Source organism: Cetorhinus maximus, chromosome 13 (genome assembly GCF_964194155.1).
Source record: "Cetorhinus maximus chromosome 13, sCetMax3.hap1.1, whole genome shotgun sequence".
Taxonomy (NCBI): domain Eukaryota; kingdom Metazoa; phylum Chordata; class Chondrichthyes; order Lamniformes; family Cetorhinidae; genus Cetorhinus; species Cetorhinus maximus.
Genome location: NC_135891.1, coordinates 117,509,006 through 117,535,801, shown reverse-complemented (window position 1 = coordinate 117,535,801; position 26,796 = coordinate 117,509,006). Strand labels below are relative to the sequence as shown.

At 42.5% G+C, this 26,796-nt stretch overlaps 1 protein-coding gene across 8 annotated transcripts in view; it reads left to right on the top strand.

Annotated features, from left to right (window-relative positions):
• Positions 1 to 26,796, top strand: part of gatad2ab (GATA zinc finger domain containing 2Ab) — a 122,137-nt gene that overhangs the window by 85,972 nt on the left and 9,369 nt on the right. For 2 of the 8 annotated variants that reach the window (XM_078556101.1, XM_078556102.1), the window contains exons 4-9: positions 8,610 to 8,739; positions 9,779 to 9,910; positions 14,195 to 14,284; positions 19,537 to 19,668; positions 21,236 to 21,427; positions 26,057 to 26,333. In XM_078556101.1, coding sequence (XP_078412227.1) covers positions 8,610 to 8,739; positions 9,779 to 9,910; positions 14,195 to 14,284; positions 19,537 to 19,668; positions 21,236 to 21,427; positions 26,057 to 26,333 — 953 coding nt within the window. The remainder of the gene's footprint in view (positions 1 to 8,609; positions 8,740 to 9,778; positions 9,911 to 14,194; positions 14,285 to 19,536; positions 19,669 to 21,235; positions 21,428 to 26,056; positions 26,334 to 26,796) is intronic. The other 6 variants (XM_078556103.1, XM_078556105.1, XM_078556104.1 and 3 more) reach the window with 6 other exon arrangements.

Below are 26,796 nucleotides of genomic sequence, written 5' to 3'. Positions count from 1 at the left end.
GCAAATTATCTGGGCTATTTGTGGATCTTTCTGTGTGCAAATTGGCTGCCAGATTTCCTACATTACAGTAGTAACTACACTTCAGAAAGTATTTCATTGGCTACAGAGCACTTTGGAACATCCCAAGCATATGGAAGGTGCTATGTAAATGATAAGCTTTCTTATGATAAGCTTTCTTTCTGTGGCCTGGTGGTTGAAGATTCTGCCATCGTTGAAGCAGAGTTAGAAAACGAGAGGTGGGGGCCAGGATGGAGCAAGGACACCGACAGCTTTGGATATGGAGACCAGGATTTTGAAATCACTGTGCTGGGGAGCAGGGAGGTGGTGCAGGTTGCCTGAGACAGAATTGCGGAAGACTGGGCGCTGTGGCCTGACTGAGTTGGTGTTGTGTAAAGTGAAGCTGGGCAAAACTGTTGAGTGTTTTGGAATGGAGTGTAGAAGTGAGAATTGTGGATGAAGGATTTCAGCAGCAGTAGGAATGAATGGGTGGCGGTACCTATGTTGGTGCCTTAGCAGGCAATGGTCCTGAATGCAATGGAGTTTGTGGCCAGGGATGGATAACTCTTGGAATTAATAAAACTAGCACACTGCCCAATTGCTGCATCAGTGCAAGATACCTGGCGTGTCCCCACATCATTTTCAGTGTACCAAGTGCAGTATCACAAGAAATGCCTAGCTGGTAAGTCCCTGTGAACCTGAGCTATAAGGGCCAGTCAGTTCAAATTCCTTTCTGTGCTGGTTTAGCTGTTCTCAGTTGGATGGCATTAGTGCTGCTGCCCTTGACCATTAAGGCTCCTCAGATGGGAATAGCAAATCCATTAGCGTAAGAGCAGGAGGATCCCTTTCAGCCCTGTGAGCCTGTTCTTCCATTTACTGAAATCACTGTTGACCTGGGACTTAGCTCCACATGTCCACCTTTGCCCCATGTCCCCGAAAAACCCTTTGGTTAACAAAAACCTATCAATCTCAGAGATTTAGAATTATCACTCATTCCAGCATCAATTGCCTTTTTTGTGTAGCAGTGTTTTCTATTTTCACTCCTGAAATGTCTGACTCCATTGAGACCCTACCCCCTATACCTAGGCTCTGCAACATGTGGAAAAAGCCTAGACTCTGCTGCACGTGGAAATAGCCTATTTGTTCCCTTAATATCTTTACCAATGCTTAAAATTTAATGTATTTCAAGTGGAGAGAAAATTGGCCTTCACTGTGATGCATCCACCTAGACATACACCTGCCCATACTCACTGCCTATTTGTGCTTGTGAAAGTGGGCTGATTGAGCAAGTTGGCAGAGGGTGATTGGTGTCTGTAGAACTGTAGCCAGCCATGAGTCAACAACACCTTACATGAAGGAAAGAGGAGAGTTAATTGGTATTGAACTGAGGGGTTATATCAACTGGATGTAATATAATGATGTACTCTAGAATTGGATCATGAAAAGCCTGGAGACTTTAGTCTGGGAACTGAAAATGCTTTTGTCGAGCAATTGTTCTGTCTCAGTAAACGTTGGTGTAGTAGGAGGTTGACCGTGAAGGAGAGTATTATGAGATGTTGGGAGTTTTTTTTAAATGTATGTGGCAGCCATTGGTAGTGATCTCAACTGTTAATTTGCTCAGCACTAGCAGCATGATGTTGTAGTGACACAGAACTCCAGCATTTTGTTATTTGGTGAGGGTATCTGCACAGAACTTTCACCTGGCTAGTTTCATGCCATCATGGTGTCTGTTCCCCACATGAACAGCAGGAGTCAACCTCATTCCCTCTTGCATAACTCTGATTGGGACATGGCTAGCTTCAGGTGTAGCCACTCCCTCAACTGTTCCGCCATTCCATTAGATCACAGCTGATGTTTCTTTATTCCATTTATTCACCCTCGTTCTGTAACCCTTTATATCTTTCCCTTACAAAAGCCAATTGATGTCGGTTTTGAAACCTTGAATTGAAGTTACTGATCAGCCCCTTTTGGGCGTTGGCTAGGGGCATATTGTATGCTTTAGGGATGTCGTCAAAGTATCCCTGAATAGGTCAAACATCCCCAGCAACTTGGTCCCTGGCATGTGACCAACCAAAACTTCATTCAGGAAGCACCGGGCACATCGAAAGACTTCATTGGGAATGCGAAAAGGCAATGTCAAAGCGTCAAGAGAGTCTGCATAAACCTCCAAACAAATCTACTTGACCCTTCAAGCACCATCTGACCTGCATGTGGCAGAGTCTGCAGATTGTGCATTGGACTTATCTCGGAACCCCTTGAATTGGAGTGGAAGCAGGTTATCCTCGATCCAAGGGACTGTTGAGAAGAAGACATGTTTCTAAGCTACAAGACTATCAAGGGTGGAGGGAAAGAACAGCCAGTTTGAGTGGTGTTGACAGCAAGACGGGAGGACAAAAAACAGATGAATGGTATATAACAAAGGTTACCAATCCTTGCATATTAGACCTCTGTTAATATGAACTTAATGATGGCTGCAAACAATCTATGGAGACTTTAACTAAGGTATCACCTGGAGGGAACACTATGGTTTCTTCAGTCCTTATAGGCTCCTGTGTTTGTTGAACTCTTCCAAAACAACATTCTTTTCCATGATATTTCCCATTGTGAAGACATGCCAGTCCCTACAGCAAGTCCAGTCACCTCACCATGTTGAGGTTTGTGTATCCTGAACTGAAACTGTTTTTAGCTCTGGTACCTCCAGGAAAATGATTGAATTAAAAAAAATGCAAAGTAGTGAAATCAGTACCAAGGATTAGTGGGTGTCACATGACACAAATGGTGAATAGTTGTGTCTGCCCATGCAGCAATTGAGGTTTAAGTCAGCCATTTTGGAACGATTGGCAGGATTCATTCTTTTTCCTTGTTAACCCTTGAAGAATGTAAACACACTATTTTCAAGTATGATGAAGCATATATTTTTCTGAACCCCCTGGGCACATGGTGAAAGGGTGGGAGGTGGGCATGCACGGCACACTCTAATTTCTTTCATGCCAAGTATCTATCGTTGACAGTAGCCAGAGCCTAACACTGACTTTGGACAGAACAAAGCCCCTCAAACAGCAGCAGAGCACATCTAAAAAAAACATCTAACCTGTTTTCAATGGTATTGATTGAGGGATGAATGTTAGCTAGGACACCAGGATTGTGCCATAGGGTATTAAAGGAAGAAAAGGCTTGCATTTATATAGCATCACTCACGACCTCAGGACACCCCAAACCGCTTCAAAGTCAATTAAATACTTTTTTGAAGTGCAGTTCCTGTTATAATGTAAACATCAATATAAAGAAACATGACAGTCAGTTTGTGCACAACAAGTTCTCTCAAACATTAATGAAATAAATAAACAAATAACCAGTTTTAGTGATGTTGATTCAGTGACACAGCCAGGACAGCAGGGAGAGCTTCTCTGTTCCTTTTCAAAATTATGCCATGGGACATTTTACATCCCCCTGAGAAGGCAGTCAGGGCCTTGGTTTAACATCTTACCTGAAAGTTGGCACCTCTTAACAGTGCAGTACTGGCGCTGGAAGTGTCAGGTGAAGATTTTGTGCTTAAGTCACTCAAGCGGAATTTGAACCCACCCTTCTGGCTCACTGAACAGTTTGAACAGGCAAACAAGACCTTGGTTTAACACCTTATTTAGAAGTCATGGACTTTAAGCAGTGAGAGTCTCGATGGTGCACTCAAGCTTTGAAGTGGGTTTTGAAGCCTGACCTTATGATTGAGTGTGCTACTGCTGCGCCAAGCAGACATGTTGACTAACTGTCCTTGTCCCAGCAGAACTTAGAACTTTTTTGGTTTTACCTGGAAGAGCAAGCAAATGGTTATTGTGCAAAAACTAGAAATATAGTGTATGTCATTTTCCCCCCACTGATCTTTGTTTCTGCACACATTGCAGTTCTGAGTGGTACTAATTCTCACTAAAATGGCAATCCGCTCATACCACAACCTGGTCAGTGTAGGAAATGTCATACTGTTGCATTCTGTCCTCTGGGGTCCATGGCACGTTATAATAAGAGATGCATTTTGGATCAAATTGTACCAAATTATGGTTGGTTTAGGTTTCCACCAGAAACTGGAGCAATATTACCCAAGCTTTCATCACGTCAGACCTTTGCAGACAGCTGATGTGGCAAAAGTCTGAGCGGAATTTGAACTGAGGGCCCAGAAATGAAAGGCACATGTCTAACATGGGAAAAACACAAGAAACTGGACCAAGAGTAGGTCATACAGCTCCTTGAGCCTAGTCTTGACTGATAGTCTTACCCCACTCCACTTTCCTGTCTTATCCCCATATCCCTTGATTCTAGTTATGTCCAAAAGTCTATTCATCTCAGAGTTGAAAATGCTCAATGATGTTGTAACCACAGCCTCTGGGCAGAGAATTCCAAAGATTCACAACCTTCTGAGTAAGGAATTTTCTCCTCATCTCAGTCAGTCCTAAATAGCCAATCCCTCATCCCAAGACTATGACCCCTAGTTCTAGGCACCCCAGCCAAGTTAAGTGGGAGTTTTTCAACACAGGGTGAAGATCGAGAACTTTCTTCCCCAAAATGCTGCAGAAGATGATGACCAATTGGCATTTTTAACACCAAGAAGAATGCGATTTTGTTAAATTAAGGGCATGAAGAGATGAGTATGGGTGGGTAAATGGAGAATGTATCATTAGCTATGATCTAATAGAATGGCAAAACAGACTTGGAGGGCCAAGTGTCCAACTAACATTCCAGAATGTTAATTTTTGCTGCTCAAATATCTGCACCTTCTCAATAGACTTGACCAAATTTGACTTTTTTAAAAAGCTAAATAGGTTACCAAAAAAGTTAGCAGTTTATGAAAAATGTATGATACATTGATATTATCTTACTTCTACCTGAGATGCTTTTATGTGAGGCTACAGCTGGCTTTCCTGTCTGAAAACCACTGGGCCGAGGATATTTTAGGGGAAAAAGCAAAAGAAAAGATATATCAGCAACTGTAAGGGAGTACCTCACAAATATTGGCTCCTGGCACCAGCGAGGATGATTGTCTTCCATGAGTCCAAAGATGGCTGATGAGGCCTTACAAGTAGACCCAATAGGGCAGCGGTAGCTATGGGCAAGTGTATTCAAATATGGCAAACTACAATGTAAATGGAAAGAGCTTGGGTAGAAAGCTTGGACTTGTGAGCATAAAGGGCTTTGGGAAAATACACCTCAAAGTGAAAATGGATAACAATGAGGGACAATGTGAGACGAAGAATTGGCGTGAAAAATTGTTCTGCTGATGGAGAAATTTTCACTACCTGGACACTGACAAGACACTTTATCCTTTATCCATGCCTTTATCCATGGCATGAACTGTGCATTGGTATCCAGGTCTATCCATATACTTCAGTGCCATGACTTGTCTGCCTTGGTGCATATACCATTGTAGTTCACATGAGGTTAATGGAGCAGTTTGTTACGGTCAAACAGGATGTTTATAGTCCACATGAGGAAAAGCATTATTGACATTTCCTGTATGTGTAAAAAAAGACATTAGATCTGAAGAAGTGTTTCCAAATTTCGTTGATTATCTTTTCGATGTGTTTTACAATCATTGTCATGCTGAAAGTTATAAAAAGCTGAGAAACATAGGCTGATTCGTAATGTATTCAACGAGCTAATGTATCCAATAGAGCTGGCTAGCTGATTTCCTCATCTGTAAATCACCAAGCTGGATCATAGATCTTGTTGATGTCTCATGTTTTCCAAATTTTGAGGCTTATTTAAGATAGAACAATGGATGTATTGGGGACTTGCCGGTGTGCAAGAGTCCTCATGTTCTTTTGTAAAGTTCTGTGCGTCAATAGGAGGTGACTTGGAGTTGGGATGCCTTGTAAATTCAACTGTTAAATAGCCCTTTGCAAGAGTTTTCCACCAATTAAAGTAAACTTTTACTGTTAACTAAAGATTACCATTGACATTAAAATGACCACTTTTCTGCTGTCCCGTGCTCTGCAAGTATCTGATGGGAGGTATTCCGGCTGGTGATTACCAAGATACTTCCATTCGGGATGAGTGGCTGTTCCAAATATGTATTCTGCAAGAAAAGCATCCTGTCAAGTTTATTTTTTTTAAATTGGGATATGAGCATCACTGTCAAGACCAGTATTTATTGCCTGTTCATGTGAAAATGGTAGTTGATGAGGGTGCCCCCGCCATGCTATTAGGTAGGGAGTTTCAGGATGGTGCTTTGGAGGGGAACTTGTAGGTGAAGGTGCTCCTATGTATCTGCTGCCCTTGTTCTTTTCGGTGGTGGAGTTTTAGAAAGTGCTGCCGAAGAAGCCTTGGCGGCACAGCTGAATGTTTAGGCTAGTGAATAAGGTGCCCATCGAGCAGGCTGCTTTCGCCCTTCTTGGTTTCAAACTCATCCAGGCAAATGTAGAGTATTCATCATACTCCTGAATTGTGTGCTGTAGGTACTACAGAGTCAAGAAAGACATCTACATTGATGTGCAGGTTCTCCATGTTATATTCTCAATCACCTTAATTAATAAAATGAATTAGTAACTTGAAACATTATCCCAAACCTCAGCATATAAAACCATGTTTGGGTTCCCTGAGTTGCTCCAGTGTTTTCAGCCAATAACATCAAGTTCAGGAGTGCAGTTTGCTCAAACAGTGTTCCAGCGAAGGCCAAATATCAGACCATGTCCAAAAGCTGCCCCTTGCCGACTTTCCTCACTATTTGATGAACACTGAGTCTTGATCAAGTACCTAAAGGTTTCAGGGGCTGCCTCAGTCCCTCGGAAAGGTCAAGCTGTCACAAACCAATCAATGGTTCAGTTTAACACAAAATTTAACAATGCTGAGATAAATGTGCCTGTGTTTCAAAAAGTGGAAGCAATTTTATATTTGTGCTCCCACCCTCAGACATGAGCAAGTTGAGAGATCTTCTCTTGTAACAGTACATCATATTTCTGTAAACTTTCTTGTGTATAAAATGGTTGCATTGGATTAATCAAGAGTTCCAAAGAAATTTTTGAAACTTTCACGTTAGGACTTTTTTAAAAAAAAAGGCTTTAAAAAGTATTTTTGTGTACATATCAAGCATAGCCTTAAATTCACAACGAGCCCCTCAAACTAAAGCCTGTGAAGGAGTGATGGCTGAGCTGTTGGAAGCCTGCTCTTTGTCTTACCAGGGTTGCTTTTTCTGCCTGTTCGATGGGCTCCATTTTGTTTCAGTACCTGAACCCTACCTCCCTTCACAAAATGAAGGCAATGTGTCACAGACCAGTTTCAGCCGGCTGTTGCCATGGGTTTCACTGGGGGTGGTCATGTGACAGAGGAAGGGAAATACCTAAGTCATGTGATAACTTTTTTTCTGGGGCCAATTAACATACAGGAAGTTGGTTCCCAGTCACTTAGATGCAAGGATGCTGTCTGTTAGTTGATGAGTGGCATCATCTCTGCCAGAGCCTGTTGATTAAGCAGTATATGTAGATAACAGCAGAAAATAGATGTGCCACAGCATTCAAGAGCTCTGTGAACATGCTGTTAACATAAAACTTTATTCATTTCACGCAGCAATTGATAAAAGTCCTGTGACTTGTTGAGATGCACCAGGACCAGTTCTTAACTTTCAAGGACAGTTGCTTTTCAAAAATATTAAGAACAGTCCTTACTATAGTAATTGTCACCTGCTGACTTTGCAATGTGGGGCAATGAGAAATGCAAGGCCAAAGTTGCACAGATCTCCAAGGGGACTTCAGGTAATGCATCCTCTCCCATGCAATCCTCCCTCCTCCCCAATGATCAATCTCTCCCATGACTGTTGATGTATGTGTGAACAGTCAGATTATAAAGTGCACATTTGGGGCAGCTGCTGTTTCTGGGAATGAGACGGGGAAGTTTACACAGCCTGTCAGAGCTTGTATTGTTTTTTAAAAAGAAGTGAAATGAAGCAAGGATCAACAAAGAAGAGGCCCAATTGCTCTCTACACCTGTGATTAGGTCTGTGTGGAGAATCACTTCTTATCATCCCCTGCCCCTCTTTTCCCAACCCCTACTCTCTTTCTCTCCCCATCGCCCCCCAACAGCAACCCGAAAAACAAATAAATGTGGCTATGTTTGTGGGCACAGGTGATGAGACATACTTAGGCAGGTATTGCAGAAGCAGCTCCCTGGGCTGTTGAGACTGAGGATCATCAAACCATGAAGATTAAGTAAATCCTGTAAGAAATTTAGGAGCAACTTCATTACCAAGTGAGTGGTAAGAATGTGGAGCTCACTGCCACAAGTAGTTGTTGAGCTGAATGGTTCAAATGTCCTTTAAAGGGAAAGCTGGATAAGTATACAAGTGAGAGAAAGGAATAGAAGGTATGCTGATGGGGTTAGATTAAGTAGAGTAGGAGGAGGCTAACGTGGAGCACAAACACTGGCACAGACCAGTTGGGCCAAATGGCCTTTGTCTGTGCTGTAAATTGTGAGCTAGAAGGGTGTACTTGTACAGGTAACGGGGGACATCTTAGATTCTGTTGGAATGAGACAGGAAGTTGTACTCGCTAGCTGGAGACTTAAAAATTTAGGCCGTTTCATTTTCAACCCCCTCTACTGCCTTGTTCAGCCTCTCGTCCAATCTCTTGCAGCGAAATGAAAAAGGGAAAGCGTGCCCCATCACCAGATATCATCATCCTTTCTGACAACGAACCTTCAAGTCCCAGGATGAACGGTCTCTCTAAAGATCCAGGAAGGAATGCAAATACAGACGATATTATGGTGAGACAGACATTCATCAAAGCCAGTAACTTTCAGTTTAATTTTATTTTTATAAGCTAGCGTTTATGCACAATTATCTTTATTGTATCTGCATATATCTGGGATGAATTTAAAAGCAATTTCAAAAACAGGCAAAGATATGATGGGCCAAATGGCCTCTTTGCTTTATAATTCTGTGCTTGCTTCCTTGTTCTAGCTGATTCCATTTTTTCTTTAAAATGTGGCTAGAATTTTGGAACAAATGTAGCTTTACTCTTATTCCTGTTCCATTCATGGGATTATACATAATATCCCAGTTCTTTCCTGAATGCAGCACCTGCTACAAAGGCTGACTGGAGAAAACACTTTGGGAATTATTAACACTTTGTAGCTGGCCATTTCCATTTCATAATTTACTTTTAGAAACACTCCTTAAATTAGCTTATGAACAGCCATCTTTACCTCTCGTTCCTGTTTCTGTTGTCGCCCCTGTCCAAATTAAAATACTTTTGCTCAAGTTGCCTGTGAAAACATATCCCAGCACAATTTGCTGGCTTCAGGAGAAGCTATTGCACCATAAGTGGACTGAGAATAACGGTGTTGTTCTATTTCCAGCGGTGCTCCTGTGAGCAGTTATTGATCAGAGGCCAGACGCTGACGCAATCAGAGAGAAAGTCTTATTTCTAGCTAGGAATATCATATGCTGCAAGGAAATAAAAAAAAACACACAGACAAGGCACCATTAGATTTCCCCACAAAACATTTTGTTTAATTAGCTGATGCCCACCAAGGTGACTTTAGGAGACTGTTGCAGCCGACACTGTTTACCCTAGCCTGAAGGAAGGATTAGATCCTGATCGTGATCGAGTGAACCTCACTGGAAATTGTACTTACGTGGATCCGATCAGGTTCTGTAATGCTGCCGTGGTGGTCTAGCCCACTGACAATGAATGCCTAGGTTTGCACGTGAAGATTGGCTGCTTGGACAAATTGGCCAACTCCTGTTGGGCAGTGGGAAAGAATTGGCAGACTTTATTTTATAAGTAATACTTCCTTTCAGAAAAGCACACCAGAGGAGCGAGAGAGAATGATCAAGCAGTTAAAGGAAGAGCTAAGGCTGGAGGAGGCCAAACTTGTCCTGCTTAAGAAACTTCGACAGAGCCAAATTCAAAAGGAAGCCACCATCCCGAAGGTAATCGGTACTGTTGTTCTCGTCTCCTGCAATCCGCTCCCCCCACCCCCACCCTACCAAATCAGTGCCATGTTTTTTTTTCAATTTTCTCAATAAAGGCAATGGAAATATTTGTTAATACATCACAAACCATCAAAAAAATTAAAACTCAGCCATTTAGAATGGCTCAAAGTACCTGGAGTAGCTTTACGTGGATTCCACAAATGTGGAGCTCACTTTACAGCAAATAGCTTAGATGCTTTCAGAAGAAAACTAGACAAGATGATGGTAGAAAAGGGAACAAAGACATGCTGAAAGACTGCAATGAGACAGATAGAATGGGAGGAGACCCAGGTATAGTATAAACTCTTAACACAGACAGGCCTGGACCAAATGGCCTGTTTCTGTGCTGTATATTCTATGTAATGCTAGGTAATATAGATAACTGGTTAGCAAGCAAGATGCATATAGAATCATAAAATTGTTATAGCACAGAAGGAGCCTATTCAGCCTGTTTTCTGTGCTGGCCATCTGAAGGGGGGCAATTCAGCAATTCACCAATGTCATCCTCTGCCTTTCTCTAGAGCCTTGCAAATGTTTCCTTTTCAGATAATGATCCAATTCCCTTTTGAAATGCTCAAATACTTGAGGGTGGATTTTGTTTAATGAAATTTTGCTAGGAGAGTGACTCACCACTTCACCTATCTCTTCTCCCCACCTGCCTCATGTATTTCCTTTTTTGACTAGATTAAAAACATTGGGAGCTCACCTATTTTGTCTTGAATTTCAGTCTTGATTTGTTGACTGGAGGCTTCTACACTTGGATCCTCCACTCTCTCGTTTGTATTTCACGTGAGATGTAATTGTTAACTGCAATGTAACGCTTGACTTTAAAGATCACCGGGAGTTAGCAGATCTCAAGATAGTCACTGCAGTTATCCTCCACGTCCCTAAATGCATTATGTTCAATTGTGGACCAGACACCGGAAAATCAACCCGGGGTTCTCTTTCCCCCACCCCACCCACTCCCCAGTCCCTTTGATGGCTGTCCAATGATTTCTGATGGAAGGTGTACATGGAGATAAGTTAGGAACAGGACCCAGTGTGATTGTGATGCTTTCCTTGGTTGAATATTTGGAAGCATGTGGTGCCTGCATTGACACTTGAAGCCCCAAAAAAATTCAAAACTTGTTTCACATTAATTCCACCAAAAAGCATTCCATTTTGAATAGGGGAACCTGTGACTGATTTTTGGGGAGGGTGAATAAACAGTTAGTGCATCTTTTACAACCATAACCTGTGTGGGGGAATGGATTCTGGAAGCTCTGTTTAATCGACCACCCTTAAACAGGGCTGAGTAGGGCCATGCATGGCCTGTTAATGGGTTTAAAACAATGATAGTATTCCTCCATCCTGCCTCATTGCTGACTATTGATTTAAAATGCATTTCCAGAATCTGGAATCTTGTCTTTTGTTTCAGTTCTAACCTGTTGCTGCAGACTAATTAAGAAATACAAGTATATCTCTGTGCTACAGAAGAAAATTCTTTATTATTTTGAGTTTGAAGCTCTTGCAGAGATTTCTATGATGCTTAGTTCAGAATAACCTTTCCTCGATCAAGTTCTGGGGTTGATTATTCCATCTGATTTGATTCAAGATTCAGAAGGCCATATTAGAAATTGTTGGCGTTTATTTTAATGTGGTGACTAGCTGCCCCCTAGCAGCCAAAGCCAAGTGCTGCAGCTGCTTTATACCAATCAGATCAGCACATGATTACTGCACAGTGAGAACATAGAAACAGGAGGGAGGACAGTCAGCCCTCAAGCCTGTCCACTATTGTTAGATTATGGCTGATCTGCATCTTAACTCCATCGACCCATCTTGATTCTGTAATCCTTAATACTCTTGCCTAACTAAAATCTATTTCTCAAAAATCACTGTCTTTAAAATAAAATGCAGCCACTCTCTTCATTGTCTGTTATTAAGGGTAGTATGTGGCTCTCTGTACAGATGAGAAAGTCCTGCAATCGGTTTCTGGCCTCAGTTCAGTTAGCTGATCTCAGCTGGAGTGGTATTGATGGTGTGGGATGCAAATTGGAGTGGCATTGATTGAGGGGAGGGGTGGGGAGGTGTGGTTCTGTAATTGGCCTTAGTGCCCCTAACCTTGAGTAGGAGACAGTTGACCAAGGCTCCCACTCCTTATTTCTGCCCTTATCATTTCACCCCACAAACCGAGCTGAGAACAGGTTTGGGCTGATTGTAATACTGTGCAGCATGGCAATTCTGGCTGTCCAGGCTCTCTCTCTTTACAAATTACTGCTGCATGCATCTCACCCCCCTACTGCCCCTTATAACCTGTACCTCAGCAAAAGACACTGTTTTCAGCAGAGCAATGAAGAGAAAAGGTAGAGAGCTGGAGAAGAGAAAGAGAGATGGGAAATTCAATGCCTGGAAATCTTGCAGGAAACTCAAGTTTTGCATGTGATGTGGTGGAATGCCTATTGTAAAAGCCCCAGGGGGCACTCTGTCAAATGGTTAAGTTGCTCAACTTGGTTCTTTCCCTGTGTCAGCTATGTTATCTTATGAACCTTGCCATGACTTGCTTAGGCTGCATATGAAATGTTTGAAGAGATATCTTGTTCTAAAACCATAACCTTTATCAATCGCTGTTTTATGGCCCAGTTATTATGAAAGTAGCCAATAAATGTGGATTGTGCAAGCAATGCAATTTAAAAGTTTCACCTTTTGCTAACACTTTCTTAACACTGCCCAATCTTATTTGAATTAGGAGTTCCTGTTTTCTGCTGTCCCAGTGAGGTTTAAAGTGGCTGTAAATACACTGAGCTTTTTTCAGTGATCCCTTTAAAGAGCCAGCTCCTGAGTGAAGAAAGTTATGGCGATGTATTGGGAGTGGATAAAGATGAATTTTCCTCATAATACCTCGTGAGTGTCATGACCTCCTGAAAGATATTTGATTGGCAGATTTTTCACAGATAACCTACCTGCCCCTGAAATTGGTCAGTGTTTTTTTTAAAACTGTTTCCTTCACTGCCCTGAATCAATAATCACTAGTGTGGTTGGATAGGCTAGTACAGGAGAATGCACCATCTAGTGGGTGGGGAGGTATTGATGTGACCCTTTTTCCTTTTTTATGGGATGTGTGCGTCACTGGCAAGGCCAGCATTTGTTGCCCGTCCCTAATTTCCCTTGAACTGAATGGCTTGCTAGGCCATTTCAGAAGGCAGCTAAGAGTCAACCACATTGCTCTGTGGTCTGGAGTTACATGTAAGCTAGATCAGGTAAGGATGACAGGTTTCCTCCCCTAAAGGACATTAGGGAACCAGGTAGGTTTTTACTGAGGCTAGTTTCAATCCCAAATTTATTAACTGAATTCAAATTCCTCTAGCTGCCCTGAACCCATGTCCGCAGAGCGTTAGCCTGGGCCGCTGGCTTACTACTCCAGTGATATGACCAGTGCTCCACCAACTGCCCCCCATCTTTGTTCACCTTTTGTCTTTTGTCTGTTTATTGGATGTGAGTCACCCATTGGTTTGGAGTCATGAACTTCACAAATTCTTTTGGTCATTTTTTATTTTTAAAAGAAAAATTGGTCTCACTGGGGCAAGCAGAGCACAAGAAGAGTTTTTCATGGGGCAATATGCATCCTCAGAATGGGATCCAAGAGTCAAAAGTGAGTTGCCATTGTCCATTTAATATTTGAACCAAGCAGGTTACCCACCTGAGCCAGACAAAGCCAGGGACCTCTTGCCTTTGGGCAGCTGCTTAGTAGCAGCAGCCCTGTATTTTCTCCAGCTCCTCTGGTTATCTCTCAGATGATTAAATTAATGGAAGCACTTGGCTCCTGACTCAAGGAAAGGAAATTTTGGAAAAATATGAACTCAAGATCAGAAATCTTAGTATTGAGTCTGGGTGGTACAGTGCTCACGACTACTAACCAGAGGTTGTATCAAGCCTAAGCAGCAGAGAAAGTTGACATTATGGTGGAAATCTCACTACGAGGAGCTATAATGTTGCTGAGAAATGGCTGGGGGCGAGGGGGGAAGTCCCTATTTGTGTAATAAGTGGGGAAGTCCCTACTTGTGTAATAAGGGGTTCACTGAGTTTGGAATTTATCTGCATTGCTTATTTTTAAAACAACTGACTTGAATTGTTTGTCAGTCTGACTGGCCTGGGTGTTTACAACAGTATATCTCTTCAAATGGGCAATATATGTTTGTTTTGTGCCCTTGTGTTCCTCAGCTTTCTCATGTGTATTTGTGCTTCTTTCCAATGTTCTCTTCCCAGCCTGCTGTTTCGACAGGCACTGCCATGGCCACCCCACCCCCGCTGGTCCGAGGAACGCTGCATGTTCCCACTGGCAAGCCCAACTTCCAGGTCAGTGTAGCAACTGGGGCCTTGCCAGGCTGTGGGTTAAGAATCAAAAGGGGGTGTTGGGGGGCACAGAAACAGAGGGATTGAGGTGAGTTCTTGATTGGATAGGAGCGTAGCAGTAAGAGATAAGGATTCTTTGTCAGAACGTTGAGCTCCAAGACTGATCTCTTGGGTACGTCTAAAAGCAGATATGTTCCAGCAAACTGGCATTGCAGCAAGAGAATATTGAAGATTTCGCTTGGCTTTGCAAAGATGTAATTCCCCATTGGGAGTCATTCTGAAAGAATGCGCAGTCATCAGAATCTTAAAACTGAGTTACAGCCTTATAATCCCCTTCGTATCTACTTTTTGTAGAATATAAGCACAGTGTTGTCACTGGGATTTCAGTGAAGTGCAGTGAATCTGGTGAAAATTTTCCACTTGGCACTCAGCAATTCTGGAGTTAGGAGTTCTGTCCGGAGGGAGCATTTTGTTTGACAGAATGACATCCTGGTGGGTACAGCTGTGGTAGTAATGTGAGGTGATAGATAAATGACATCACACAAAATTGAAATATCATAACCTATGGGAAACTCCTTTAGGACTTCTACTAAATAAGGTTAGTGACAACACTGGGTGTATATCCTGACTTTAGTTTTTTTGAATGGAAGTAACTGCCTGCTCAGATTGGTCAAATTTAATTGCTGCTGAAAATGTTACCAATGGTCATTGATTACACTCAACATTCTGTACGTTGAACGTGTCATCCAAGAGAGTTGTGTGAAATAGAGGGATCACAATGTTATTTTTGTTTTGTATCGCTGAGGGTGTGTATCAGTTAACGACCTGAAAACAGATTGAAATGGCAAAAATTAAACATTTTCAAAATTTTCCTAATTCTGAGCTGGAGTATCTCTTGCCTGCATTCTCTTTAATCATGAGCTCACCTAGCTGAAGACCAATTCTGAATGACAGCTAACCATAGGATTGGGATTCTTAACCTGTTCTTTGGAATTAAAATTCTTAGCTATTTGACTTCTGGACCTTAGCTTTTTCACTCTTTTAGGAAGAATTTTTCCATGAATTTCAATTCGTTCTAATGTTTTGCAAAGCTACTTTTCGACATATTATTTACTGCTTCTTCTGAATTCCTGCATTACTGACTATAATTTGCCCTGTTGTTGGTGCATTGTGACATCACCAGACCTCCATTCATATTCATTGCTGCAGATTGGTTCAAACACCCACCCATGATATGCAGAGCAAACCTACTGTTAGCCTATTATTATTATGGGACAGACAGTTGGATGGTGCAGTGAACTAAGACACTGGTTCTCCATAGTGTCTCTCAGAAACAAGTTGACAGGAAATAAAAAGGAGAAAATGTTGGAAATGCTCAGCAGGTCAGGCTGCATCCATGGAGGTTAATGTTTCAGGTCAATGACCTTTTATCAGAGAAAGTTTGTAGGAAATTGTTATGAGATGGTCCCTCTGTCTGTGGACTCTAGGCATGGTACTTAGTAGACAGACTGCAGCCATACTCTGATATCTACTTAATACTTGTTTATTAGTACTACTTCTAAACAAGTTACAGATTAGGCACATTGCTCCTAGGCATGATTCCAACCTCTCAAGAGTCTAACTCATGACTGACTGAAGTCAGTGGTATATCATCATCTACATCATACATGAGCATATCCCATCTGTTAACCCTTTTTACTACACCTTCCCCCAAGTATACTATCCAGTCTTCAAAAATAATATGAAACTATGTCTTCAATTATTTATATTGTATTTCTGTAACTCGCTTTTTAGAACTACAGATTCTATCCAACTCCTACTCTTCCCCCTCCCAAGTCACAGTCCTGGAGGATTCAATCTCCCATAGTATTCTCGGTCCTTAGGGAAGACATCTTGGAGACATGGGGGGGTTTCTTCTTCCTCTCAGGGGACATCATCACCAACTTACCAGCAATGATGCTAAATTGCTGCCCCAGAGCGTAGAGTTCAGGATGACTGAACTGCAAGGACAATGAGGACTTTTCAGTTGAAGACTGATCCAAGAGAGAAGACTGAAGAGCATCGACCTTTAGACTGTCTAGGACTAGAGAAAAACTCAGGACTTTGAGGAATTTGTTGCTCCCTCAAAGTACACTGGGAAAGACCTTCAGAAAAGGAATGACCTTATACTCCAGGGAAGACTTTCACAGCCACATCATTCTCTGCAGCATCGAAGAGTGAAAAGACATTGAAGATCCAAGATTTCAGTGAACTTAGAGGGTTAAGAAAAAAAGACAAAATTCCTGTAAGCCTTTCAGGAAAAGTAGCAGCAATAATTTCCCCATATTCCGGAAAGACTGTCTGCGTTTTGTAGGAGTGGTAAGAGAGCCACGTTTCTCTCTGTACGAAGTTGCTCCACTATGGGTAATGGGAAGAATTGCTGAGAATATGGAGGCCAGTCAGCATCATCTTCAGTAATGAGACAGATTTCTTGTATGCAATTAATATGGGGACAAGATTGCTGTATTGGATTCTGCAACTTCAGAAGTGCTAATGATTCTGTCACAGCTTCTGTGCTGACATCCAGCTCTGGAGGGAAGATGATTTTCAGCTGGGACTGAAGTGAGAGTGTCCATTGACTTTCATCCAAGGATGCTATCAGCTCTTGACATTGTGCTCCTTCATGGACTCTTGACATCGACTCAGGCAAGACCTTCTCTCTGGAAGACTCTTCATGGACATCTAGAGGTAGACTAGGCAATGCATTGGCAGATTCAGTGGAACAAAGATTTGAATGCTGCATAACCACTAGAAATGCAACTGACTCCTCTATAAAGACAACAGAGGCTTCATATGGTGCGCCTATGGAAAGGCGGATCATCCTCTAGGACTTCAACCTCCAACCGATCACTCAGCACTGAAGTCCTGCAGCACTGCAAGGACTTCTTCCTCATCACTTTCTTCTAAGAAAATCCAATTCGGGTCCACCAAGTCTTCATGCGGATGGTCGCCACCTGCCACAGTACCTTCTGTATCTACCACCTCTGGCGTAGTGTCTTGAAGAATGGGAAGATTCATAACTTCATTCTCCATCCAGGGTATAGTGGGTGGTGCCTCTGTGAAAGAAAGGAACTTGTTGCTGATTGTATAAACTCCCTCAGCTTCTGAAGGTTGAATTTCCACTGGTTCTAAATAAAGGGCGTAAGATTGTCCCTTGAAAGACAGTGAGCTGTTCAAATGCTGGGCATCAGCTAGTTTTTCTGGGATTCCTAGAAGTATGCCAACCTTGCCACTCAATAGGATGTACATTGATTGTGGAGAACATCAAATCAATGGTCTGTCGCCCCTTGTAGTGAAGAGCAATACTCCTGCCTTTAATTGGAAGTTCTGTGCCACCTGGACCAGTTAGATGTCTGATGGATGAAGAGTCATCGGTTGAAGCCAGTTGAGATCACCTAATATTTTAACAGCAGATCCAGTATCGATTTTAAAGGTGGTATCGGAGACTTAAACTTGCACTGTAACTGACCAGTGGCCTGGACTAAGACTATCAACTTAGCCTAGGAGCTCTAATTTCATCTTTATCTTGATTTCCAATTTCTTGGATGGGATGTGTTTCATAAATATTTTCTTGTTTTCTACCTCGATTAAAGTTGTTGGATTTGCAGAAACACGTGAACTGTTCAGTTTTGCTCTACTATTTCTAAACAGGTTACAGAGTAGGCATAAAAACAAAAAACTACTGCAGAATTACCTGGAAAAATTCAGCAGGTCTGGCAGCATCAGTGGAGAAGAAAAGAGTCGACGTTTCGGGTCCACACGACTCTTCAACAGAACTCAGAGTAGGCATGTTGCTCCTAGGATTGGTGTTCCAGTCTCTCTCTCTCTCTCTCTCTCTCTCTCTAGAGTCTTAATACATGACTGACTGATGACTGTGATACATCATCATCTGCATCATATATTAGCATATCCCATCTGTTAACTCTTTATACTACAGAAATGTCTCCACTGCACAAAGTGGTGCTATTTGGCAATTTACAGGTGTGTCAAATAGATTGGTGGCAGGAAGAGGAGCCCCTGGGTTTGAGGCAGCTTGCAAGGGCAGAGCACAGAGAGCTTGATGCTGACACCAGTTTTCCACTAAACATCCCTTACCTTGATTGCTAACTTGACCAAAGTAAAGTTTTACATATAGGGAACATTACCCTGGAAATGATTTAAATATATGAGCAGTGAGTGCCAAAGAGAGAGGCACAAGAATAAAATCTCACCAAGGTCACCATATTTAAAGTGAAATGAACTGGTCTACTGTGATTTTTTTTTTTTAAAGCATTTCGATATCTGGAAGGCCCCTATTATGTAATTGGATTGTAGATTTTAATGCCCCACCTAACATTGAATATCTTGAGGTTTGGCAAAGTACTGGTTACAGGTCTGGAGCTGATGGTAGCAGTGTAATCAATCTGAGATAATGAATTAAGAACTGCACAACCCAGGTTGTGGTGAGTTAGTTAAACTCACTGGATGAGTTGGCATTTCATAAGAGCTGAAAAAGTTGATTGAAAGGCTTTAAAGGTGTCATTTCAAGTACCAAGCAAATTACCGTACAACTGATGATGAATTGCAGATCTGTAGTTACCTTGTTTTTCTCTCCCTCCCTTCTTAAGTAGCAGAGTGACACTTGCAATTTTCCAATCCAGAGGCACAATTCCTGTACTGAGAGGGCTTTGAAAAACTCTGACTTAATGCACCTGCAATTTGCTCACCCATTTCTTTTAATAGTCTGAAGTGGGAAGCATTAGGTCTTGGAGATTTGTCTATTTAAAGTCACATCATTTTCTCATTTATGCACTGGAATTTTGTCCTCTTCCTCCTCTTTGAAAATGAGTATAAATACTCATTTAACAATAAGAAAGGTCATCAGCCTGAAAGATTAACTATGTTTTTCTCTCTCCACAAATGCTGCCTGACCTGCTGAGTAATTCCAGCATTTTCTGTTTTTGCTTGTTGTCTATTATAGCATCACCTAAATCAGTCTTTAGGTTGGGACATGATTGTGTCTGGATTTGACGAACACGTGCTGGCATTTGCTGTCAAGACTGACACATGAATAATGGCCACTTGGGCAAGGAGCAGAGGTTGAACAATGCCCAATAAAGCTAAATCCGACTAGGCTTGGGTAAGAGGGCAAATTGGCATAGAAATTTGAGGGAGAGAGAAGAAGTGTCAATGTTTTTAATAAAAACTATTCCTAAACATGCACACCTGTCTTGCAGGTAACCACTGCCCGCACAGTGGGTACGGTAATCCCACCACCATTGGTTCGTGGTGGTCAACAGGGAACCTCAAAACCTGGATCCCAGCAGAACTCTCAGATAGCGATGCCACCATTAGTGAGAGGCGCACAGGTAAGCAACTGGCTAGGAGAATCAGTGTTTCCTGGGTTAGTGGAATGGTGAAATAGCCACTAAAAATACATGGCTTTCCTTTATTGCATGGAGTTCAATACAGAAATGGATCTGGTAATTAATTTGGGGAGGATGACATTGGTGATCATGGCAATTCAGTTGTGATCATTCATCTCCCTCATACAACTTGACCCAGAAACTTCTCCAAGTAGCCCCATCTAAAGTATAAAAAATATTTGAAAGAGAAGCCAATTTGCTATTTTCATAGCAGCTTGTAGCAACCCTTGAATATTTTTAGGTGCTTCACTTAACAACGAATTAATTAGTAACTATACTTGAGGGAATCAGCCCCATTCGTTTTGCATACATGTTGATGAGGGCCAAAATAAATTTAGCTGCAATTTTTTTGATGATTTGTGATGATGTGACCTCCTTATTTGAGGACAGCTTTACTTGGATCCCTGAGTAGCTTGGTTAGTTAATATTAAAACTGCCAGATTGTTACTGAAATCCCAACTGACTCACTCATGCCTCTGAGAGAATATACAGTTGTCTCCATGCCCACTGGCAACATAGGACAAGTGTGAAATGATGCCTTGTTTGTGTTACTCAATCCCAAGGAAAAAACCTTTTTAAAAATGTTGATTTCAATATAGAGGGAGCCCACCTAGCATCAAACCTGTATTAGTGTTCCCGCATTGAAGCCTTCATTTCCTTGTGCCTGTAGTAAAGTTTAACTTAACATCTGTGTTGTTTAGTCTTCACTTGCTATAGAATAGCACTTCAAAGCGACAGTTTTGGAATGCGAAAATCATGTCCTTTGTCCTACAGACTGTCAGCAGCAACAGCGATGCTGAAAAAGATATAAATATCACCCCCCTTCTCCCCCTCCACAACTGAATTGTAATTTGATGCATGCTTATAAAGTGGCATTTTATCACCTTAGTGACTTTGTGTAGTGTTTAAGCTGAATATCTTACCACAATCCAATTGTGTAAATTACTTAACAGGTTGAATAGTGCCACATGTGTTGTGATGTGAGGCTGATCCCTTAAACCGTGTGCTTATGATTTATGAGATGATCTTGCACACCCTGAGCACTGCTGTGGTTTTGCTCTAAGTTACCATATCAAAGCCACTGCGTTGTTAGTGCAATAAGCATGCGCACTTGGTGGTTCTTATATATGTCGCTGTGGAAGTTTATAAATGTTGACAAATGTGCTTGCACATGTAAGGTTTTAAATACTTTTTATATTCATGTGGGCAGCAGGAAAGTATGTGCTGCAAATACATTTTGCCCTCTTTTCTTTCTCTTTGCCTTATCCTCCATAGATTTAAATCACCCTTCTCCCCACCCTCAACTTTTTAACTTGTTTTTGCACACTTTTCCCCTTAATGCAACTTGCTATTCCAGTTGTGAGCTGGTTGCTTATGTCTATGCGACTGCACTGTAATGTGATGTATTTGGTAGGAACACTGAATAACCTCTTCCTTTTCTTTTCTGCCTTGCTTTCATTTCCGCCATCCTGGTCACACCATTTCATCCATCACTGTCCCATTCTGTTAGCCAATGTCTGTTTCTCCCCAGCAAATCCATGCCATCAGGCCACATGCCAGCACTGCCCCACCACCCCTGCTACTGGCTCCCCGGGCATCGGTGCCCAGCTCGGTGCAGATTCAGGGCCAAAGGATTCTTCAGCAGGGACTAATCCGTGTGGCCAATGTCCCCAACACCAGCCTGCTCGTCAACATTCCACAGGTAAGCTGCTGACGGAGGATATACCTCAACTTGGTAAATCTCAGGCTGAAGTTTAGTGTCAAGGACGATGAGAAATGAGAGACAGGTGACACGGAGTCTGGATTTTGAAACTTCTGAAGGTTATAAGAGGAAAGAAAGGAAGGGAGGACTGTGAGAGCGTCAAGGGGCTCCACAACTTTGAGATTGTAGGAAAGAATGAATTAAGGTTGGTGATGGAGCTCATATCTTGATTTCAACACGGTGTGATCAGACTTGGTGCTGATTATTTAACCTGCTGTGGATACTCTGGAATGTGGGGGTTTTGTGCTCAACAGCATTACTATCAGGAAATGGAACGTTATCAAATTTCTTTCACCCACTGTTAACTCAAATGTTGCCGGGTTAGGTGCATCAAAGGTGAACTGCATAGTAAAGCTCCTTCCCCCATAAGGACATGAGTTGGCCATTCAGCCACTTGAACTTGTACAGTAATTCAGTTAGATAAGTGGTCCCCAAACTGTTTTTTGGTTGAAGGTCCCTTTTTTAAATGCATTAATCACAGAACCTCCCCACCTAAGTTATAATACCATATAATACTTGTGTGAAAATGTTGCATGTAAAAAATTGTTTCAATAATGCCTTTTAAGAAAACAGTATTTTCTGATAGGTATCAGTAAGATGCGTGTGCCTGTTTCTCACTGCAGAGCCTGCCAATCCTTGGCAGGAGCCTGCAAGAAGCACTCGGAGCAGGGATAGCAGACCACTAGGGGAGAGCAGGAGCATAGGACGATGTTCGCTGATTGCACAATATTCACCATTCGCGACTCCTCAGATACTGAAGCAGCCCATGTCCAAATGCAGCAAGACCTGTACAATACCCAGGCTTAGGCTGACAAGTGGCAAGTAACATTAGTGCCACACAAGTGTCAGGCAATGACCATCCCCAACAAGAGAGAATCTAACCATCGCCCCTTGATGTTCAATGGCATTACCATCAATGAATCCCCCACTATCAACATCCTGGGGGTTACCATTGACCAGAAACTGAACTGGACTAGGCATATAAATACTGTGGCTACAAGAACAGGTCAGAGGCTAGGAATCCTGCGCTGAATAGCTCACCTCCTCACTCCCCAAAGCCTGTCCACCATCTACAAGGCACAAGTCAGGAGTTCGATGGAACGCTCCCCACTTGCCTGGATGAGTGCAGCTCCCACAACACTCAAGAAGCTTGACACCGTCCAGGACAAAGCAGCCCACTTGATTGGCACCACATCCACAAACATTCACTCTCTCCACCACTGATGCACAGTAGCAGCAGTGTGTACCATTTACAATATGCACTGCAGGAATTCACCAAGGCTCCTTAGACAGCACCTTCCAAACCCATGAACACTACCGTCTAGAAGGACAAAGGCAGCAGATAGATAGGAACACCACCACCGGAAGTTCCTTTCTAAATCACTCACCAATCCTGACTTGCAAATATATTGCCGTTCCTTTTGCTTGGTCAAAATCCTGGAACTCCCTCCCTAACAGCACAGTGGGTGTACCTACACCACATGGACTGCAGCAGTTCAAGAAGGCAGCTCACCACCACCTTCTCAAGGGCAACTAGGCATGGGCGATAAATGCTGGCCCGGCCAGCGAAGCCCACATCCTGTGAATGAATAAAAAAGAGGATCAGAACATGCATCTGGCCACCACTCATTCACTCTCTCTTGACCACAGCACCCTGAATGATTGCCCACCTGTAAGGCCCAGGCCTGTGTTGTGGACCCGCTGGAAAGTCTCCAAGAGACCTAGTTTGAGAAACACTGTTAGATTATAGCTGGTCTCTATGTTAACGCCATTTACCTGCCCTTTCTCCATTTCCCTTGATAGTTTACCTAGCCCTTCTGCCTCTCCCCAAACTTCAGAAGAGCGACGTATGTTGCATCAAAGTGACATTTGAGGTTCTTACACCAGTGTCTCTCCCACCTCTCCTGTGAATGGGAGATATCTGCTGTGGAAGGAATCGCAGCTAAATCCAATCTTCTTCTTTCCTGACGTGCTTCAGATTGGAAACATGGTGGAACCTGGCTTCCAACCACACCCTGACACCTTCAGTCCAGTTCAAGGAAAGAGTGTCCATTAGATCTGCCCTGGTTGAGGTCAAATACCCGAGGTCAAACAGTAGCTCCAGCTGGTTCTAGTGGTTCCAGGGTTGCCTTTGGCCACTAAGCCACCAAGGACATACTCAGCAAAATTTTTAAAGCTGCTGTAATTGACCAATTGTAGTTGTTTCTTGACAATAGGTGATTTTATAGTACAGTCTGCAGTTCACTGGGAAATAGGTTGAGATTATTGAACCCTGCTTATGTACCCCACAATTAGAGGTTCAGGTATTGTGATTTGATTGTGGATCGTATGGTACCTTGCCCAGTTTCTCCATTGTGTTTTAATTCATCTTGAAAGAACTCCCTTCAGTGAGCTTATCGAAAAGCTGCACCTAATCCACAGAAGTTTTATAAACTTGTGGACTTATAATATGCATCATTTTTAATAATATACTGACTGCAGACTGGCAAGATCTAATGAAGTTGGAGGTAATATACAAGCATGGATTTATAATTGGTTAACAAATAGAAAGCAGAGAGTGGGCATAAATTGTTTTCTTTCAAGTTGATGGGCAGTAAATAGCAGAGTGTTGCAAGGATCAGTGTAGGGGCCTCAGCTATTTAATTCAATTAATACTGAGATGAAGAGACCGAGGGTAATGTGTCAAAGTTTGCTGATGATACTAAGCCATGTGGAAAGGTAAGCTGTGGGGAGGACAAAAAAGCTGTAAAGAGATGTAGACAGATTAAGTGAGTGGTCAGCAAGATGGCAGATGGAGTATAATGTAGGGAAGTGTGAAGTTATTCACTTTGGTTGTAAGAGTAGAAAAGCAATTTTTTTTTAAAAAGTGTAACTTGTAAGTGTTATTGTTCAAACAGATTTGGGTGTGCTCATACAAGAAATGCAGAAAGTTAGCATGCAGGTGCAGCAAGCAGTTAGGAAGGCAAATGGCATGTCGAAATTTATTGCAAGGGGATTGAAGCACAAGAATATACAATTGTTGCTACAATTGTACAGGGTTTTGGTGAGACAACATCTGGAGTTCTGTCTCCATTTACGAAAGGATATACTTCCACTGGAGGCGGTACAGCGAAGGTTCACTAAATTGGTCCCTGGGATGAGGGGGTATCCTATGATGAGAGGCTGAGTAAATTGGGCTTATATTCTCTGGAGTTTAAAAGAATGAAAGGCGATCTCATTGAAAACTACAAAATTATGAAGGGTTTTGATAGGGTTGATGCTAAGAGAATGTTTCCACTGGTTGGGGAATCTAAAACACGGGAGCACAGCCTCAGGATAAGGGGTTAGCAGATAGATGGGAACACCACCACCTGGAAGTTCCCCTCCAAGTCTCATACAAGAAATGCAGAAAGTTAACATGCAGGTGCAGCAAGCAGTTAGGAAGGCAAATGGCATGTTGGAATTTATTGCAAGGGGATTGAAGCACAAGAATATAGAAGTCTGACAAGGAACAGAAGCAAGCCCATTAAACCTTCTCCGCCATTCAGTACGATCAGGGCTGATCTTGGGCTTCAACCCCACTTTCCTACCCGCTCCCCATATAATTTAATTCCCTGTGAGACTGAAAATATGTCTATCCCAGCCTTAAATTTATTCTATGCTGGAATACCATAACCCTCTGGGGTAGAGAATTCCAAAGAGTCACAGTCCTTTGAGCAAAGTAAGTTTTCCTCATTTTCTTTATTCATTCCTGGGATGAGGGCTTCGCTGGCTGGGCCAGCTTTTATTGCCCATCCCTAGTTGCCCTCGAGAAGGTGATGGTGAGCTGCTGCCTTGAACCACTGCAGTCCATGTGGTGTAGGTACACCCACAGTGCTGTTAGGGAGGGAGTTCCAGGATTTTGACCCAGCGACAGTGAAGGAACGATGACATATTTCCAAGTCAGGATGGTGAGTGACTTGGAGGGGAACTTCCAGGTGGTGGTGTTCCCATCTATCTGCTAACCCACAGTAGGTAGATGGGAACACCACCACCTGAAAGTTCCCCTCCAAGTCACACACCATCCTGACTTGGACATATATTGGCCATTCCTCCTTCATTACTGGGTCAAGCACCTTCATAACGCGCCTTAAGTTTTACAAGTAGGCGGCTTCTAAAGGGCAATTAGAGATGGACAATAAATGTTCGCCTTATTAGTGACACACACATCTAAATTTTTTTGGTGGAGGGCAATCTGTTCTCTTCATTGCATAGTACCTTTTAAAAAAAAAGTTTGTGCTGCAGCTTACGTGCAGTATTTTAAGAGTGCAGCTTTGAGCAGCCTGCACAGTACCTTTTGGGTTGCAGCATGGCTACATGCACATGTAGCTTACAAAGAACATTGTCCATGTCTGTGAATGAGTAAATAAAATTTGGGCATGGGAACAAAGAGGTTAAGAGTACTTTTGTAACTTGGCTTCAGTAAGAATCTGTGACTTTGGGAGGAAAAAGGATAGTTTTGAGGTGTTTGGTGGGAAAGAGCTCTGTTCTGTCTCAATTTTTACCACACTCTGTTTCTACCGAGCAGCTTAATCTCTAATTGTTTTACAGGCATCGAGTACGATGAAAGCCTCAACGCTGAATTCGTCTCAATCAAATGCCAACACCAATACAGTGTCGTCAGTCATGAATTCCAATGACTCACCAGCCAGTCGGCAAGCAGCGGCCAAACTTGCTCTCCGGAAGCAGCTGGAAAAAACGCTGCTGGAAATTCCACCGCCTAAACCGCCAGCTCCCGAGCTGAACTTCCTACCTAGTGCTGCCAATAACGAGTTTATCTACCTGGTGGGCCTAGAGGAGGTGGTGCATAATCTTCTAGAAACCCAAGGTAGAGTGGTAGTTCTTGTGCACAATATTTTGCCAATTGGTTAGAGCTATAGGAACTTGCCTCTGGGATTCCAAAATCAGGGCAGTTGGAGTATTTATCGAATTCCCTTTTGAAAGTTACTGTTGAATTTGCTTCCACCTCCCCCTTTTCATGCAGTACATTCCAGATCATTGTAATTCTTTTTCCTCACCTGCCTTTTTTTTTCTCATACTAAATCAGCATTCTCCATCATTAAATCAGCTCAGATGTAACCCAATTTTCACCATTAGCAGATTTCAGGCAGGATGACAATTGACCAACCCATGGTTGCAACTGCTGATCATGATTGGCAGATGTACGTAGAGTGAAGTCATGGATGGGCTCAGCTGTGAATTACGAGACTGTGGTGTAAATCTGAAAGGGTTGCTCCTCGTTTTTTTCTTAGTTTTGCTATGTGTTTAAGGCCAACTACAGCACCTTCATT